Source organism: Watersipora subatra, chromosome 3, assembly GCF_963576615.1.
Source record: "Watersipora subatra chromosome 3, tzWatSuba1.1, whole genome shotgun sequence".
In the NCBI taxonomy this organism is placed as follows: Eukaryota; Metazoa; Bryozoa; class Gymnolaemata; order Cheilostomatida; family Watersiporidae; genus Watersipora; species Watersipora subatra.
The window spans coordinates 58,603,229-58,621,683 of NC_088710.1; the positions used below are offsets into that span (position 1 = coordinate 58,603,229).

The 18,455-nt window shown below is 35.0% G+C and overlaps 1 protein-coding gene across 1 annotated transcript in view; it reads left to right on the plus strand.

The window, feature by feature from the left end:
* LOC137390073 (neurexin-4-like) overlaps positions 1–16,929 on the plus strand; it is a 31,491-nt gene extending 14,562 nt beyond the window's left edge. Inside the window, exons 16-25 of the mRNA XM_068076315.1 lie at positions 5,364–5,549; positions 6,946–7,100; positions 7,317–7,509; positions 8,268–8,387; positions 11,688–11,830; positions 12,082–12,261; positions 14,266–14,374; positions 15,125–15,308; positions 15,467–15,555; positions 16,326–16,929. Coding sequence (XP_067932416.1) covers positions 5,364–5,549; positions 6,946–7,100; positions 7,317–7,509; positions 8,268–8,387; positions 11,688–11,830; positions 12,082–12,261; positions 14,266–14,374; positions 15,125–15,308; positions 15,467–15,555; positions 16,326–16,555 — 1,589 coding nt within the window. The 3' untranslated portion in view covers positions 16,556–16,929. The remainder of the gene's footprint in view (positions 1–5,363; positions 5,550–6,945; positions 7,101–7,316; positions 7,510–8,267; positions 8,388–11,687; positions 11,831–12,081; positions 12,262–14,265; positions 14,375–15,124; positions 15,309–15,466; positions 15,556–16,325) is intronic.
* Positions 16,930–18,455: the final 1,526 nt, after the last annotated feature.

Here is an 18,455-nt window from a genome sequence, read left to right on the forward strand (position 1 = left end):
CTACATAAGCTTTGCTGGTAGGTTATTATCTACATAAACTTTGCTAGTAGGTTATTATCTACATAAACTTTGCTAGTAGGTTATTATCTTCATAAACTTTGCTGGTAGGTTATTATCTACATAAGCTTTGCTGGTAGGTTATTATCTACATAAACTTTGCTAGTAGGTTATTATCTACATAAACTTTGCTAGTAGGTTATTATCTTCATAAACTTTGCTAGTAGGTTATTATCTACATAAACTTTGCTGGTAGGTTATTATCTACATAAGCTTTGCTGGTAGGTTATTATCTACATAAACTTTGCTAGTAGGTTATTATCTTCATAAACTTTGCTAGTAGGTTATTATCTACATAAACTCTGCTGGTAGGTTATTATCTACATAAACTTTGCTAGTAGGTTATTATCTTCATAAACTTTGCTAGTAGGTTATTATCTACATAAACTCTGCTGGTAGGTTATTATCTACATAAACTTTGCTAGTAGGTTATTATCTTCATAAACTCTGCTAGTAGGTTATTATCTACATAAACTCTGCTGGTAGGTTATTATCTACATAAACTCTGCTGGTAGGTTATTATCTACATAAGCTTTGCTGGTAGGTTATTATCTACATAAACTTTGCTAGTAGGTTATTATCTTCATAAACTTTGCTAGTAGGTTATTATCTACATAAACTCTGCTGGTAGGTTATTATCTACATAAACTTTGCTAGTAGGTTATTATCTTCATAAACTCTGCTAGTAGGTTATTATCTACATAAACTCTGCTGGTAGGTTATTATCTACATAAACTCTGCTGGTAGGTTATTATCTACATAAACTTTGCTGGTAGGTTATTATCTACATAAACTTTGCTGGTAGATTATTATCTACATAAACTTTGCTGGTAGGTTATTATTTACATAAACTTTGCTAGTAGGTTATTATCTTCATAAACTTTGCTAGTAGGTTATTATCTACATAAACTCTGCTGGTAGGTTATTATCTACATAAACTTTGCTGGTAGGTTATTATCTACATAAACTTTGCTGGTAGATTATTATCTACATAAACTTTGCTGGTAGGTTATTATCTACATAAACTTTGCTGGTAGATTATTATCTACATAAACTCTGCTGGTAGGTTATTATCTACATAAACTCTGCTGGTAGGTTATTATCTACATAAACTCTGCTGGTAGGTTATTATCTACATAAACTCTGCTGGTAGGTTATTATCTACATAAACTTTGCTGGTAGATTATTATCTACATAAACTTTGCTGGTAGATTATTATCTACATAAACTTTGCTGGTAGGTTATTATCTACATAAACTTTGCTAGTAGGTTATTATCTACATAAACTTTGCTAGTAGGTTATTATCTACATAAACTTTGCTGGTAGATTATTATCTACATAAACTTTGCTGGTAGATTATTATCTACATAAACTTTGCTGGTAGGTTATTATCTACATAAACTTTGCTAGTAGGTTATTATCTACATAAACTTTGCTAGTAGGTTATTATCTACATAAACTTTGCTGGTAGGTTATTATCTACATAAACTTTGCTAGTAGGTTATTATCTACATAAACTCTGCTGGTAGGTTATTATCTACATAAACTTTGCTGGTAGGTTATCATCTACATAAACTTTGCTGGTAGATTATTATCTACATAAACTCTGCTGGTAGATTATTATCTACATAAACTTTGCTGGTAGGTTATTATCTACATAAACTCTGCTGGTAGGTTATTATCTACATAAACTCTGCTGGTAGGTTATTATCTACATAAACTTTGCTGGTAGACTATTATCTACATAAACTCTGCTGGTAGGTTATTATCTACATAAACTTTGCTGGTAGATTATTATCTACATAAACTTTGCTGGTAGATTATTATCTACATCAACTTTGCTGGTAGATTATTATCTACATCAACTTTGCTGGTAGATTATTATCTACATAAACTTTGCTGGTAGGTTATCATCTACATAAACTTTGCTAGTAGGTTATTATCTTCATAAACTTTGCTAGTAGGTTATTATCTACATAAACTTTGCTGGTAGGTTATTATCTACATAAGCTTTGCTGGTAGGTTATTATCTACATAAACTTTGCTAGTAGGTTATTATCTTCATAAACTTTGCTAGTAGGTTATTATCTACATAAACTCTGCTGGTAGGTTATTATCTACATAAACTTTGCTAGTAGGTTATTATCTTCATAAACTTTGCTAGTAGGTTATTATCTACATAAACTCTGCTGGTAGGTTATTATCTACATAAACTTTGCTGGTAGGTTATTATCTACATAAACTTTGCTGGTAGATTATTATCTACATAAACTTTGCTGGTAGGTTATTATCTACATAAACTTTGCTGGTAGATTATTATCTACATAAACTCTGCTGGTAGGTTATTATCTACATAAACTTTGCTGGTAGATTATTATCTACATAAACTTTGCTGGTAGGTTATTATCTACATAAACTCTGCTGGTAGGTTATTATCTACATAAACTCTGCTGGTAGGTTATTATCTACATAAACTCTGCTGGTAGGTTATTATCTACATAAACTTTGCTGGTAGATTATTATCTACATAAACTTTGCTAGTAGGTTATTATCTACATAAACTTTGCTAGTAGGTTATTATCTACATAAACTTTGCTAGTAGGTTATTATCTACATAAACTTTGCTGGTAGGTTATTATCTACATAAACTTTGCTAGTAGGTTATTATCTACATAAACTCTGCTGGTAGGTTATTATCTACATAAACTTTGCTGGTAGGTTATCATCTACATAAACTTTGCTGGTAGATTATTATCTACATAAACTCTGCTGGTAGATTATTATCTACATAAACTTTGCTGGTAGGTTATTATCTACATAAACTCTGCTGGTAGGTTATTATCTACATAAACTTTGCTGGTAGGTTATTATCTACATAAACTTTGCTAGTAGGTTATTATCTACATCAACTTTGCTGGTAGATTATTATCTACATAAACTTTGCTGGTAGGTTATCATCTACATAAACTTTGCTGGTAGGTTATTATCTACATAAACTCTGCTGGTAGGTTATTATCTACATAAACTTTGCTGGTAGACTATTATCTACATAAACTCTGCTGGTAGGTTATTATCTACATAAACTTTGCTGGTAGATTATTATCTACATAAACTTTGCTGGTAGATTATTATCTACATCAACTTTGCTGGTAGATTATTATCTACATAAACTTTGCTGGTAGGTTATCATCTACATAAACTTTGCTGGTAGGTTATTATCTACAGAAACTCTGCTGGTAGGTTATTATCTACATAATAAACTTTGCTGGTAGGTTATTATCTACATAAACTTTGCTGGTAGGTTATTATCTACATAAACTTTGCTGGTAGATTATTATCTACATAAACTTTGCTGGTAGGTTATTATCTACATAAACTCTGCTGGTAGGTTATTATCTACATAAACTTTGCTAGTAGGTTATTATCTACATAAACTTTGCTGGTAAATTATTATCTACATAAACTTTGCTGGTAGGTTATTATCTACATAAACTCTGCTGGTAGGTTATTATCTACATAAACTCTGCTGGTAGGTTATTATCTACATAAACTTTGCTGGTAGACTATTATCTACATAAACTCTGTTGGTAGGTTATTATCTACATAAACTTTGCTGGTAGATTATTATCTACATAAACTTTGCTGGTAGATTATTATCTACATCAACTTTGCTGGTAGATTATTATCTACATAAACTTTGCTGGTAGGTTATCATCTACATAAACTTTGCTGGTAGGTTATTATCTACAGAAACTCTGCTGGTAGGTTATTATCTACATAATAAACTTTGCTGGTAGGTTATTATCTACATAAACTTTGCTGGTAGGTTATTATCTACATAAACTTTGCTGGTAGATTATTATCTACATAAACTTTGCTGGTAGGTTATTATCTACATAAACTCTGCTGGTAGGTTATTATCTACATAAACTTTGCTAGTAGGTTATTATCTACATAAACTTTGCTGGTAAATTATTATCTACATAAACTTTGCTGGTAGGTTATTATCTACATAAACTCTGCTGGTAGGTTATTATCTACATAAACTTTGCTGGTAGGTTATTATCTACATAAACTCTGCTGGTAGGTTATCATCTACATAAACTTTGCTGGTAGGTTATTATCTACATAAACTTTGCTAGTAGGTTATTATCTACATAAACTTTGCTGGTAAATTATTATCTACATAAACTTTGCTGGTAGGTTATTATCTACATAAACTCTGCTGGTAGGTTATTATCTACATAAACTCTGCTGGTAGGTTATTATCTACATAAACTTTGCTGGTAGGTTATTATCTACATAAACTTTGCTGGTAGATTATTATCTACATAAACTTTGCTGGTAGGTTATTATCTACATAAACTCTGCTGGTAGGTTATTATCTACATAAACTTTGCTGGTAGGTTATTATCTACATAAACTTTGCTAGTAGGTTATTATCTACATAAACTTTGCTGGTAAATTATTATCTACATAAACTCTGCTGGTAGGTTATTATCTACATAAACTTTGCTAGTAGGTTATTATCTACATAAACTTTGCTGGTAGGTTATTATCTACATAAACTTTGCTGGTAGGTTATTATCTACATAAACTTTGCTGGTAGATTATTATCTACATAAACTTTGCTAGTAGGTTATTATCTTCATAAACTTTGCTAGTAGATTATTATCTACATAAGCTTTGCTGGTAGATTATTATCTACATAAACTCTGCTGGTAGGTTATTATCTACATAAACTTTGCTGGTAGATTATTATCTACATAAACTTTGCTGGTAGGTTATTATCTACATAAGCTTTGCTGGTAGGTTATTATCTACATAAACTCTGCTGGTAGGTTATTATCTACATAAACTTTGCTGGTAGATTATTATCTACATAAACTCTGCTGGTAGGTTATTATCTACATAAACTCTGCTGGTAGGTTATTATCTACATAAACTTTGCTGGTAGGTTATTATCTACATAAACTCTGCTGGTAGGTTATTATCTACATAAACTTTGCTGGTAGGTTATTATCTACATAAACTTTGCTGGTAGATTATTATCTACATAAACTTTGCTGGTAGGTTATTATCTACATAAGCTTTGCTGGTAGGTTATTATCTACATAAACTCTGCTGGTAGGTTATTATCTACATAAACTTTGCTGGTAGATTATTATCTACATAAACTCTGCTGGTAGGTTATTATCTACATAAACTCTGCTGGTAGGTTATTATCTACATAAACTTTGCTGGTAGGTTATTATCTACATAAACTCTGCTGGTAGGTTATTATCTACATAAACTTTGCTGGTAGGTTATTTCGATCAGCCGGTGACCTTCCGCAAGACTGATTCTGTCATAAGATTTGATACTTTCTGGTCACGCGACTCATCCGAGTTGAGCACTTGGGACATAAGCTTCCGATTTAAGACGACTGCAGAGAATGGTGTGATGGTTTACAGGTCTGGTGTGGAGGATTTCATTGAGATCAAACTTGTCAGTAAGTTGTCAAGGCCATCTTTGATATTATCAAACTTGTCAGTAAGTTGTCAAGGCCATCTTTGATATCAATCAAACTTGTCAGTAAGTTGTCAAGGCCATCTTTGATATTATCAAACTTGTCAGTAAGTTGTCAAGGCCATCTTTGATATTATCAAACTTGTCAGTAAGTTGTCAAGGCCATCTTTGATATTATCAAACTTGTCAGTAAGTTGTCAAGGCCATCTTTGATATTATCAAACTTGTCAGTAAGTTGTCAAGGCCATCTTTGATATCAATCAAACTTGTCAGTAAGTTGTCAAGGCCATCTTTGATATTATCAAACTTGTCAGTAAGTTGTTAAGGCCATCTTTGATATCAATCAAACTTGTCAGTAAGTTGTCAAGGCCATCTTTGATATTATCAAACTTGTCAGTAAGTTGTTAAGGCCATCTTTGATATTATCAAACTTGTCAGTAAGTTGTCAAGGCCATCTTTGATATTATCAAACTTGTCAGTAAGTTGTCAAGGCCATCTTTGATATTATCAAACTTGTCAGTAAGTTGTCAAGGCCATCTTTGGTATTATCAAACTTGTCAGTAAGTTGTTAAGGCCATCTTTGATATTATCAAACTTGTCAGTAAGTTGTCAAGGCCATCTTTGATATTATCAAACTTGTCAGTAAGTCGTCAAGGCCATCTTTGATATTATCAAACTTGTCAGTAAGTTGTCAAGGCCATCTTTGATATTATCAAACTTGTCAGTAAGTTGTTAAGGCCATCTTTGATATTATCAAACTTGTTAGTAAGTTGTCAAGGCCATCTTTGATATTATCAAACTTGTCAGTAAGTCGTCAAGGCCATCTTTGATATTATCAAACTTGTCAGTAAGTTGTCAAGGCCATCTTTGATATCAATCAAACTTGTCAGTAAGTTGTCAAGGCCATCTTTGATATTATCAAACTTGTCAGTAAGTCGTCAAGGCCATCTTTGATATCAATCTTCCATGATACAATGATTTTCTATAGTAGTGTTTCCTAATGTGTGCTGAAGGTTTTATTGGTACCATCTGATTATATCGTCATTTGCATCATTATAAAAACGTGATCTAAGTATTGGTCGTACTTTCAGATGCTGTATAAAGGAATACATTATATAGTGGGTGTTGAAAATAGTACAAGTTTATCATTGCAGGAATGTGTGGCATTACTTGATTGGCTTCAGTTTGAAAAGAAACATTCTTGTCTGCTTCAGCTAGTTGGCACTTGTAGGATTAAGTTTACAGAAATCAGCCAATATATTTCATACTGTATTTAATCAGCTGGTTCTGGCCAGCAATGTGAATTTGGGAAGCCAAATTGATGCTACGATTTGATGCTATTTGTTCCATATTTGATTTCATTAGCATTTCTTTTGCAGCCTCCACAGCTGTCTCATTCAGGTTCAAGGCAGGCTACGGTATTCAGGCTGTCACTGTTGATACATCATTCAAACTCAATGATAACCAGTGGCATACAGTCTATGCTGAGAGAAACAGAAAAGAAGCCCTTCTACAAGTTGATGAGTTCTCACCTGTAAGGTCTTAAAGCATTACACATCTCTTTCACTTGCTTACCTCGTAATTGGTCTTACACCCTTCCCGTGTTCTCTTTGTTCTCTTTGGGCCACACATCTATTCTAGGTTTTTTCTACCTAGGTACTGCCAATTAGTTGCAGTGCTCTGTTTTTATCATTCTGTGTATTTGCAAATAAGCATCTTTAGCATATCATTGTGACTAAATCTATTTCAGAACGTGATGACTCACCCTCTTGGTGTGAGCTACCTGCTGTTCGATTTCAATGAACCACTCATAGTAGGTGCCACCTCCGACTTCACCGATGGCTATGTCGGATGCATGACTTCCCTTCAGCTCAATGGGGAAACGCTGGATCTTTACGATAAGGTCAAGAATGATCCTCGTTACAGTTATGGCCTTGAACTAGGTATGATTAAAGGCTCCTTTGAGATAAGAGCCAAAATACTTCACATTGGCCTCACACTAATATCTGTTTTACAGGTTATAATTCCTCATAGCATTCACTTGCAGGAGCTCTCACGTATCAGTTAATGGGGACCAGTTCTGACTGTAAACAGTTATAAATATGGGTACCGCTACTATCCCCCTACTTTTAATATATAATAGTACCCAGGCAGTCTAGTGTGCTGTGAAAGATCATCAGGTGTAATAACAATACGTACAATTATTCTGGAATGCCAGTGGTTGGTTGGCGCACCTGTTACGGTGATGGTCTACCATGTTGACTGTCACGAGTTCGAATGCCATATGATGCGATCTCTTTTCCCAGCCTCCAATCGAGGCTTCAGATGAATGAAACCCCTCTCAAACGCCTCCCCCAGTGTCCAGTATGTTAGAAGTTTATGGTTATCGCTCTCCCGGTGTCCAGTATGGTAGAAGTTCATGGTTATCGCTCCCCCAGTGTCCAGTATGGTAGAAGTTCATGGTTATCGCTCCCCGGTGTCCAGTATGGTAGAGGTTTATGGTTACCCCTCCCCCAGTGTCCAGTATGGTAGAATTGCGTTGTTGACAAATCCTTTATACACTGAGGGAGTGTAAAGTCAGGCGTGAGGTACCGAATGATCACTTAAGAACATAGTGTATCGTATTCAGTTCGATGCCATGGAATTACATTTGTTATTCAGGTTATAACCTCTGTCTGATCAGTCATCTCACATATTACAGGTTGTGTTGGTAAATGTGATGAAAATCCATGTCTTAATGGTGGAAACTGTCAGGAGTTGTATAACCAATTCATCTGTGACTGCTCCTACACACCTTTCAGAGGACTGATATGTGGAAGAGGTAAAAGTTTCATATCCTTCCCCTGGTCTATGTTAATAGTGTCTCTTACTAATGGAGGTATCGAAACAACAAAAATCCTGCTTGCATGAAAGGCATTGGTAGCAGACAACTTCATTTATGTTTTGGGACATTCTATTCAATGTATATTTGTTTGGCCCTCAAAGAACCTCCCTAAGGATTATTAAAGATTGGTGAAAATATTTCACTATTTGTCTAATGGCTGCTAGGCTAAATGTATTTAGTTAGATTTTGGTGCAGAATTTAGTCCTTCGTACATGCCACTATCATACCCATAATCTTCTATTGCAACATTTGGAAAATCAGCAATGTGTTAGTTACTTTATTATAAATCATGTTTAAATACTATGAGCATAAAGATGCATAATTGTTGTATGCCCAAATGAATAACATTTTAATGAAGTCAGATCCAAGTATAGGCTCAAATAATAATGAAGTAAGCTGCTTGAAAGGTTTATTGACAAACTGGATACTAAAGTCATCTACCATACTTTTCGGACTATTAGCCGCTACTTTTTTCTGATGATTTGAGCCATGCGGCTTATATAAGGGTGCGGTTATTCTGTGGCTTTTTCTTTGACCGCTAGGGCGCATTAACCATAATCTACGGTTAGTGCGCCTTTAGCGATGAAAGAAAATACGAAACAATGCCTAACGATACTGTTCCGTTAGGCACTAGGTTAAAAAGCGTCGCTTAATACGAAACAGTGCCGTTAGACACTGTTCCGTTTTAAACGGCAAAGTTGCTGCCGTGTTAAAAAGCACCGTCCTAAGTTTTGCGGCCTATACAAAGGTGCGGCCTATGTATTGTTTTATTATCAGTTTTTGGAAAATAAAGCAGATGTGGCTTATATAGGGGTGCGGTTTATAGTCCGAAAAGTACGGTATATATACCGTAAAACCTCTAATTGAACGCCATGGCGCTCTATTTTTCAACCTTTCCTTTATAGTGGCGGCGTTCAAATAGAGGCTGGCAGTCCATTTTACAAATAGCTCGTCAGAATTTTCGGAAGATAAATTTAGCCCTAATACGGGCGAAGCGAATGTCGAGTATATTTTGCCCTCTTTTTCTGGTGGACCGATATTAAACATTTTGAATGCAATAAATCTGCTAACTTACCTCCAACTTGTCAAACATCTCTTAATAAGGGCGCATCAAAAAACCGAGAAATATCTTCACCAGTTGATATCTATTGCTTGCAATTGACCTGCAATGACATAGCCTGTGTCCTTCTTCGCAATTTGTTGGCATTTTTAGTTTTTGTTTCATTCTAAATTTGAAATGTTTTTATTTTGTATTTATATTTAACATTGTTGAATAAAAGCTCATTGCACTCACTGGTATTTTCACTACAGTTTGCAGCCGAAACTAGCTTTTTATGTGCACTAGATGTGGAGTTATGAGCATCGATTCATTGTAAGCTGTGTTGAGATAGCCGCAAGGATGCTATTAAATAACATGCAATAAATCTGCATATTTATAAGGTGTTCAGCAATAATCTATCAAATGATACAAATATATATTCGTGAACAAGTGACATAAACGAACCATACTTATATTGCATACAGAAAAAAAATTAATGTTTTGATACGAAAATATTTGCATCATTTGCTCGGATAACTGCGTTCTGATTGTTGCTTTCGATGGAACGAACATCTTCTAGTAGTCGAATACCTTCAACAATATCTTTTAGCCTCAACTCTTCTTCTGCACTGTCGAACTAGTCGACATTAGCGTCCAAACAGTTTTTTTGACAGCAAAACTTTCACGCGCTGCATTTAGCACTAATGCATCGCGTAAAAGTTTTGCTCACAATAAACGTAACCTTTGGTCCAAAACTTGCTAACCGGGTTTTGTACGCATGTCCTTCGAAGTATTAGGACCACGGTAAACAAAAAACTACTATTAGCCTGAGGCAGTTAGTAGATATTTCTATGGCATTGCTTTCAAAGTTTCATCTACCATCGCAAATTTGAACAATTTTTTCTACTTTTTATATCGTTACTTCGAAGAATCCGGACACCATTAAACAAAGAACCACTATTAGCCTGAGACCGTAATTATTTCTATAGCGTTGCTCTGAAAGCTCATCTACCAACGGAAATTTAAGCCGTTTAAAAAAACGAATGTAGACTAATTCAAAGTAGAAAGACCGTGTTAAACAGAGAGCTACCACTAGCCTGAGAGATTAGTTCTGTGGTGTTGCTTTCAAAGTTTTAACGAAAAAAGCAACACGCTTCGGAATTGGACAACGAGAGAATTAATTATTATTGATATATACGATTCATTATTAATATGATTTTGTGGACACTTTTTCTACTGATCAGTTGATATTATGGGCTCGTAAAGATCAAGTAATATTAAGGTGGCGTTCAATTGGAGGTGGCATTCAATTGGAGAGTGGCGGTCTATTTTTCAATCCTTCTCTCAGGGCGGCGGTCAATTGGAGGTGGCGGTCAATTGGAGGTGGCGTTCAAATAGAGGTGGCGTTCAAATAGAGGTGGCGTTTAATTAGAGGTTTTACGGTATATATATCTCAGTGTCTGTCTGTTGTTTGTTCAGTTATAGCAATAGAGTTTTGGGAACAAAAATGCATGTCGTACAAGATGTTAACTTAACCTACCAGTTTGCAGAAAGGCATGCTTAACCAGTAGGTCATGCAGTAACATTGCTATACAATGGATGTGCACATCATACTTATTACACCTACCAATATTTAATGCCGATTGGTTAAAATACTCATGCTTCAGCTAGCATGCTTAAGGAGCATGAAGCATAATCTTTTTGCCTAACGCTGGCATTAGTGATAAAAAAGGCTCTTATTTAGAGATTAAATATGAGGTTAAGTTACTCAAATTTATTGGGTAAAGAAACTTAGCCAATTAAAAAAGGATTTTCCATGCAAAAACTTTTTTATTGCCCGCGCAATGCCAGGCATTAAGTACATACTAATAAGCAGCATTGGTTACTACTTGCATATGGTAGAACTAGCTTGAATTTGCGATGAGCTGCATGCGCTGGCCAAATGGATACTGGACATACGGCGTGTGACAGCCCATCAGAAAAGCATGGAAGGGGTTCAGGATCACAGTAAATCAAAATAAGGAAGTGCTATGTATGTGAAGCTGTTTTAAATTTTTCTCGCAGCTCACAATGGAGACATTTTATGCGCGTCTTAGCCTGCTGGTATAACATACTTTCGCGAAGTAGGTATATATAGATGGATAAAAGATGCACATGATTTACGCTAAATACATGTATGTGTATGTATTTTCGCACAGAGGTGGGAGTATCATTGTATGACAACCAAATGCTGATTTACGAACCAGAGTCGTCATTGAACACAATCAGTGAGAACATTACCATTGGTTTCTTCACCAGAAAGAAGGGAGGAGTTATTCTTCAATTGACTGATGCTTTATATGTAAGTAGATCACTCTGAGACTCAGAACATGAGGTCTTTTATAATCACTATATTTTCATTGTGAGGATTATGCGGATTGGGAGTTGTGCACACATAGAGTTACCGTGCGACAAGTGTTTCAATGGACATTCACATGTTGCGGATTTATGCGGGTACTTTGTTAAAAAAAATTATTTGTTACAGGTCATGGCGGCGCATTTCTGTCTCACTTAGCATTGTGAATAGTTTCATTGCATGATTTGATATTTTAGGCACCGAATGAGTATATGGTGGTGGAAATAAACAGCGGTGGTGGCATTCGGGTACACTTTAAAGTTGACAACAAAAGACTGCAGGTCAACACACAGATGGGGCCAGGAATAGAATTTGCTAATGCCCAACCGCATATCATCAAATTCCAAAGAATTAATGGAGGTCAAATGGTTTTGCAGGTGTGTTTTATGTGCTATTTTAGCTAATGTTAGTTTATACTCAGTCCGCACACTTATCAGTCTATTGTTAAATTTCTGTTGTTTATAGCAGTGATTCCATCATCCTAATTGGTTGAGTGCTTTCGTTGCTATTTTGTAAATGTGTTAATAATCAAACACGTAAATATTTCAGACGTCGGGCTTGTATATCTGTAAAAAGTTGGCAACAATAAACATTTAATAAGATTCTAATAAAACTAAATTTAGTGGAACTAAAGCAGTTCAAACGGAAGGCCTATATCGATAAGCTTTCGCTAATGTGAAACTTAGTGTCTAGTTTATGTCATCAATTTTAAAAGATCTTTTGTTCTCTAAACTGCTCACAAACAAAAAATGATATTGATATTCAGAACATGGGTTAAAAAAATACACGAATCTGCAATCTTTATAAATTCATCACCTTAACAAGTTTCAAGTTAAGGAGTATATTATTCCTGTTAGACTTCTATGAATAGCGAATTTTAAGGGATTTTGTTTTGCGTTAATTCGCTATGATTTCGTGGCACTTGAAGTTTTTTATTAAATAAGAAAACTTGGACATGCTTGAACCTCCAATATATGTGGTTTTCTCTCTATTTTGGTTTTGGACTAATTGCTCAGTCAAATTACCAACTAGCAATGATAATGCATTTGTGCCTTAGCGGTCATTTCTCTACCCATTTTCATGTCATAACTGTGCTTTATAATATTTAGTGAGCAAAATCTTTGTTTCACCTCCATAGTTATTATACTATTAATCTTGTATCAAAGTAGATTTTACTTACTGTTCATAAATATTTTAGAATACTAGGATCTGGCTTTGAAAATTATTTACCAACACTGAGACATGTTTAATCAATTTGGATAGCAAAAATTATTACTGCATCAAAAATATCCATTGCCTATTTTTGTGCTCAATGAGGGAATAATATGTTGTTTTTGCAGTTATTGTTTATATCACAGTTAATACATAGTATTTATATTCTTCGTAGTATGAAAACATGATGCCTATCATACCTAATAGGTGTGATGGTTTAATACACATAAGAGCTCATACTACATGCACAGTACTGTACATGTACAGTCATACCTCGACATACAAGCTTAATGCGTTCTACAACTGAGCTCGTATGGAAATTTACTCGTGACTTGAGGCACTATTTCCTATACAAAATAACTATATACAAATTAATCTGTTACCATACTATGAAAAGACCACATAAAACAGAATATTATAGTGGAAAAATGCTTTTTTAATTGTTGTAATTCAGTACCTACATTAACAAGGTAACAAATACATATTTAGTTGTTAAAATCTGCAATAATACCTAACTTTACTATGTACACTACAGTAGGTTTTACTTTCGAAACAGATGTAGTGGCAAATGGGAGTCTGAGAGATACTTGACAGCAATGCGTTAAGTACACTAAACTTTTGTGACGCTACGTAACAGAAACATTGAATTTAACTCAATATGAATTTAGCTTACAAAACACACACTTAAAGCTAAATTGCCATCTTTTACTAAACTCATTTCCATTTTGTTGTGTTAAGTTTTATTATCCATATCCAGTTTGATGCTTTTTGCAGCGCGTTTACTATAACTTTTAGCCAACCTTTAAAAAAACTTTTTCAAACTGATTCGAGGAGAAAGACCGAATGGTGTTTTAGAAAGCGGCCTCTCGCATACTTAGCCATATAGCGGCCATCAAGAACTAGCTCGTATCTTAAGGATTACTCGCATCTCAAGAAACCTGCTCGCAATTCTGCTCATATCTCAATTGTCTCGAATGTTTGGGCGCTCGCATGTCAAAGTATGACCGCACATCACATGTGTCACAATTCAAATATAGATCAGCCGGTTGATATGTAGGCATGCGCTATTAAAATAATCCATTTATTCCAGAATAACTGATATATCGTGACTGAAATTATTTAAGTGAAAGATGAAAGCCATAAAACTTAGCCTTGTTACTTTGTGATAGGTTGATGACTACGAGCCAATCACGAGAAGGGATTTATCAGATTTGTACCCTGGTGGGGCTGATGTCTATTTGGAGAATATTCGATATATTCTACTTGGGAGAAACACTTGTATGTACAACTATTTCTTGCAAACTATTAATGCATTCTAATCAAGAGTCTTATCATCCGCTTGTTTATTGTATCTAAACGTGAGCCATCAGTGCCATATTAGCCATTCACATACTATGCATTTGGATTCACTAGTGACTGCATCATTTAACTAAATTGTGTGGTCTTTTTTACTTGCAATGTCTCCATCCCACTATGTCAATTGCTAACATTACAATGCTTTGGCCTTTTCCTTTCCCATTCCTAAATCTCAACCGCTTTTGTGAGTGTTTGGAATGGCGACTGACTTTCAGCACTGCTATAACCCTAGGACTACAAACTTCTGGATGGCTATGCTACTGTAGTGCGTGTACCTATTAGCTTGTCAGACAACGATTTCTGTATGTCTGTCAAATAGGTAGATTAATGTAACCAATGATATGATTAGGCTGCTTAACGCATTATGATACTATCAATTTTTTTATTTAACCGCATACCAGTTGCTGCGCTTATTTTTTAAATATTTTCCTGCTTTTTGCCATCCAGATAAGTTTCCTAGGTTTATATTTTGACAGCCCAGAGAGATGTCAATACAACCTGCAAGAATTAGCTGCAATTTGTAGATTCTCTTTTGTCACATGAGCTTTTTTCCCTGCGGAGAAGAGCTAATGTGGCAGCGTTGTGATTCACTATCATAACTATTTTAGTGGTGGCCTCACGGCTTAGTACAATTGTGAGCTACCAATGTCAAAGTGCCTGCAATCGTTTCAGCTTCGGGTACGGCCTTTGAAGGATGTATATTTAGAGCTGAGTTTGAAAATCATTGGCCCATTAAAAGAATCTTTCAGGAGCCAAGGCCGGATTTCGTCAGTGTTGATCCAAATTTTGAATCTGTGAGAGAGGAGAGGTGTGGTTTTGAGGAAATATTACCTCCGGAAGAGCCACTTGAAACCAGGTAGAGTAATTTAATTGCACTTTTGTTCATTTTCGTCCCTCCCCCCCCCCCGTCAGCCATATATACTGTAGTGGCTTAAGTTGAGATGTTGGTAAAGCATTATCAAATGCTCGCATCAAATTCGGAGTATTAAAGCCATTTGTCTTGCTTTTGTTTAGACCTACATATGAGCCTCCTCTCATTATTAAGAACCCAAATGCCAATGACAATCTAGAAGATAGTGGAGAAAGTGCTGCCTTACTGGGAGGTGAGTTATTTTTCTTTGTCACATAAGCGCACTATATTTAAAGTTGTTTAACAACTCAATGAGCGCAATAACCTTCAATGAATTTACTTGAAAGATTGTGTATATAAATATTTTGCATCGTATTTGACGATTTAGACATTGCTAATGGATATTACATCTAAATCGGAAACGAGCTGTCTGTGATGAGAAACAGGAATGACTGAGTGACTAAATATTATTCATTGTTTTTCAACTTATTGCCCACTTTGTGGTCTAAAATTAGTATGTTATATTTCTAGCTCAAAATTTTGATAACAAATCTTTTTGTCAGTCAGAATAAATATCCAAAAACTTCATTCTTTGATGTAAATCATTCGAGGAAAGAACCAAATTCAGCTGGTTCTGACAAAATCCAAAAACTGTTGCGTTTTCAACCATTACTAAATTCAGTTGGTCGGTTATATAAAATCAATATAACAATATTGATTTTATATAACCGACCAACATGTTCAATATCAATCAAACAATATAAAATCATGAAACGCGTTTTATAACCCTTTATGTTTATACAGTGCAGTTTTAAAGTGCAGTTGTGAGCAAAATGAAGTTGGATTCTGCATATTGGCCGGTAAATTAAAGCTTTTTGTATAATCATATAAAAAGAACTTGCATGCTAGACTACTGCTGTCCCAGGGTATTGCAATAGTTTGTCTAGTTCACTAAACTGCGTTGTGTGCATTATCTAATTTGGTCCATGCAGAAACCTATTTGTATTTCTGTGTTGTTTCCAGCTGTATTTGGAGTCGTGGGAATCATACTAATAGCTGTTATATCAGTGGTGGCCTATAAGTGTCGCAACCTCGGAGCATACAGTGAGGATGGCTCTTCAGAGGGAGATCTTGAAATGATGGATGCTACTGATGGAGACAAGGATGATGACTTCTCTGAACAATATCACCCAAGAAGCACTAGTGAAAAATATCAGACAAAGCCACAGCCTTCTAATCAGGCATTCATTTAGATTTTATTAATGTCACCAAGGCTTTCTTTTTAATTCACATTTGCACGTTCGAAAATATGCCCTAAAATACGCCTCGGCATGTCTCGCCCAGGCGTGTCTAAACATTTAAATATTAATTAACATAAGTCAGTTATTTTTTAAAATTTAAACATTTGATGAGACTGTATATAGTAGGTCTGAGATGTACATTCTTATTCTGAGACATTCCATGTTTTTATATTCTTACCATTCCATGTTCAGCATTCCAAATTTTATATTTCATGCAGGCAGACCGGTTGCTCAGTAATCCTCTTTATCTTTTCTTGTCCTGTTGTGAGCTGGTGCCTCTCTTTATATATTTTATATATCCAATAAGAGTTGACTGTATGCTCTAACACCTGAAATAACAAGATCAAACTAACCTTGCTAGAAGTTTAGGCTATATAGAGCATAGGATGGTTATATAAATACCTTCTTGGTATGTTTGAAGAGACTCTCCTGTTTCCCAAGAGGTGCAGAACTGAATAATCCCCTCACTATTGCTGCTAGTTAGTGTGCTTACCAACAAGCACCTGCTACCATAATCTGCATTAAGTAAGGCATGTAGCGTATGGGTCCATAACAAAATGTCAGCAACAGATGGAAACTTTTCAGTTCGTAAGCTAAGGTCTGAAACACTAGTCCTCTTCAGGTCATCAACTCGTCGCTTGTATGTAATGTAACACTTCCGAAGCTGACCATGAGCTGAGTTTAATCTAGTCCTACAACAATATATTATAAGCTGCCTTTGTTGCCTAAAAGGATTCAGAGAAACTCATTTTGAGAGAATGTTTTTGATCATGTGATGCTAGTTGGTATAAACCATTTTTAATCAGGAATATTATTACATGTATGTGTAAACACAAATGACTGCATATTGTGAAAGACGAATGACATGAAATGGTGGCCTATACATCTTGCGTAAAAATATACTGCAGAGTTGTCTCTTCCTTATTTCAGGTCAGGAGACAACTCCCCTTGAATATTCAAAGTACTCAAGGACATTGTATTGCACGGATTATTTGTAGGAACCATACAATTGTACAAATGAATTAACCTACATTGTAGCTTGCAGTTCGGTAATTTGCTCTTCGATACTGTCGCAAATACAGTCCCTCAATTTTTCAATTACATCTGTTTGTTGCTGGACAATGGCATGGGTCTCAGGGATGTCTGATGTTGCTTGCAATTGCTCAGAGAAGTTGCGCAATGATGCAATGCAATTCTGAGATGAATTTATGATGGAAATATATTTTTGGCAGAGACATAGTGTGGAAGAAAGAATTGGTAAAACATCTTCCACTAGAGACATCACATTGATTCTCTACAAAATAATTAACATAACATCTGTATCGCACAGTCTGCCTCCTTTGTGTAATTCTCACTCTACACTCACTCACAGCTGACCTTTTCATAAAAAAACTTGTGTATATATTACCAAAATGTTATGAATAATAGTAGGGTTTGTGGTACACACTGTAAGCGAAAACAGCTAACCAATGTTCTTAACATCTCTTTTATGCAATGTATGGTCGAGCTATATTTACCCCAAACACCAATGTTGCTGAGTTATAGAGGCAGTTTGAACTCCATAATATAGGAGTGCATCTCTGTCATTTTTTATTAGTAGAGAAACCATTTCATGTAGCATTGTTTATTTTGATTACACTATCAAATTGAGTTGGGGCAAACTATCATACGAAATATAGTTTTATGGTGCCTCGCACGTCCATACTAAGATCCTTCAAATCAGGTCATCTTCAAAACTGCCCTCTATACTTATTCAAGCAGAGGTGATAAATGCTTGATTACAGTTAATTTGATACAAAAAAAGTAAAAAATAAGCATTAATTCATAGGCATTAAAATAGGCATTAATAGGC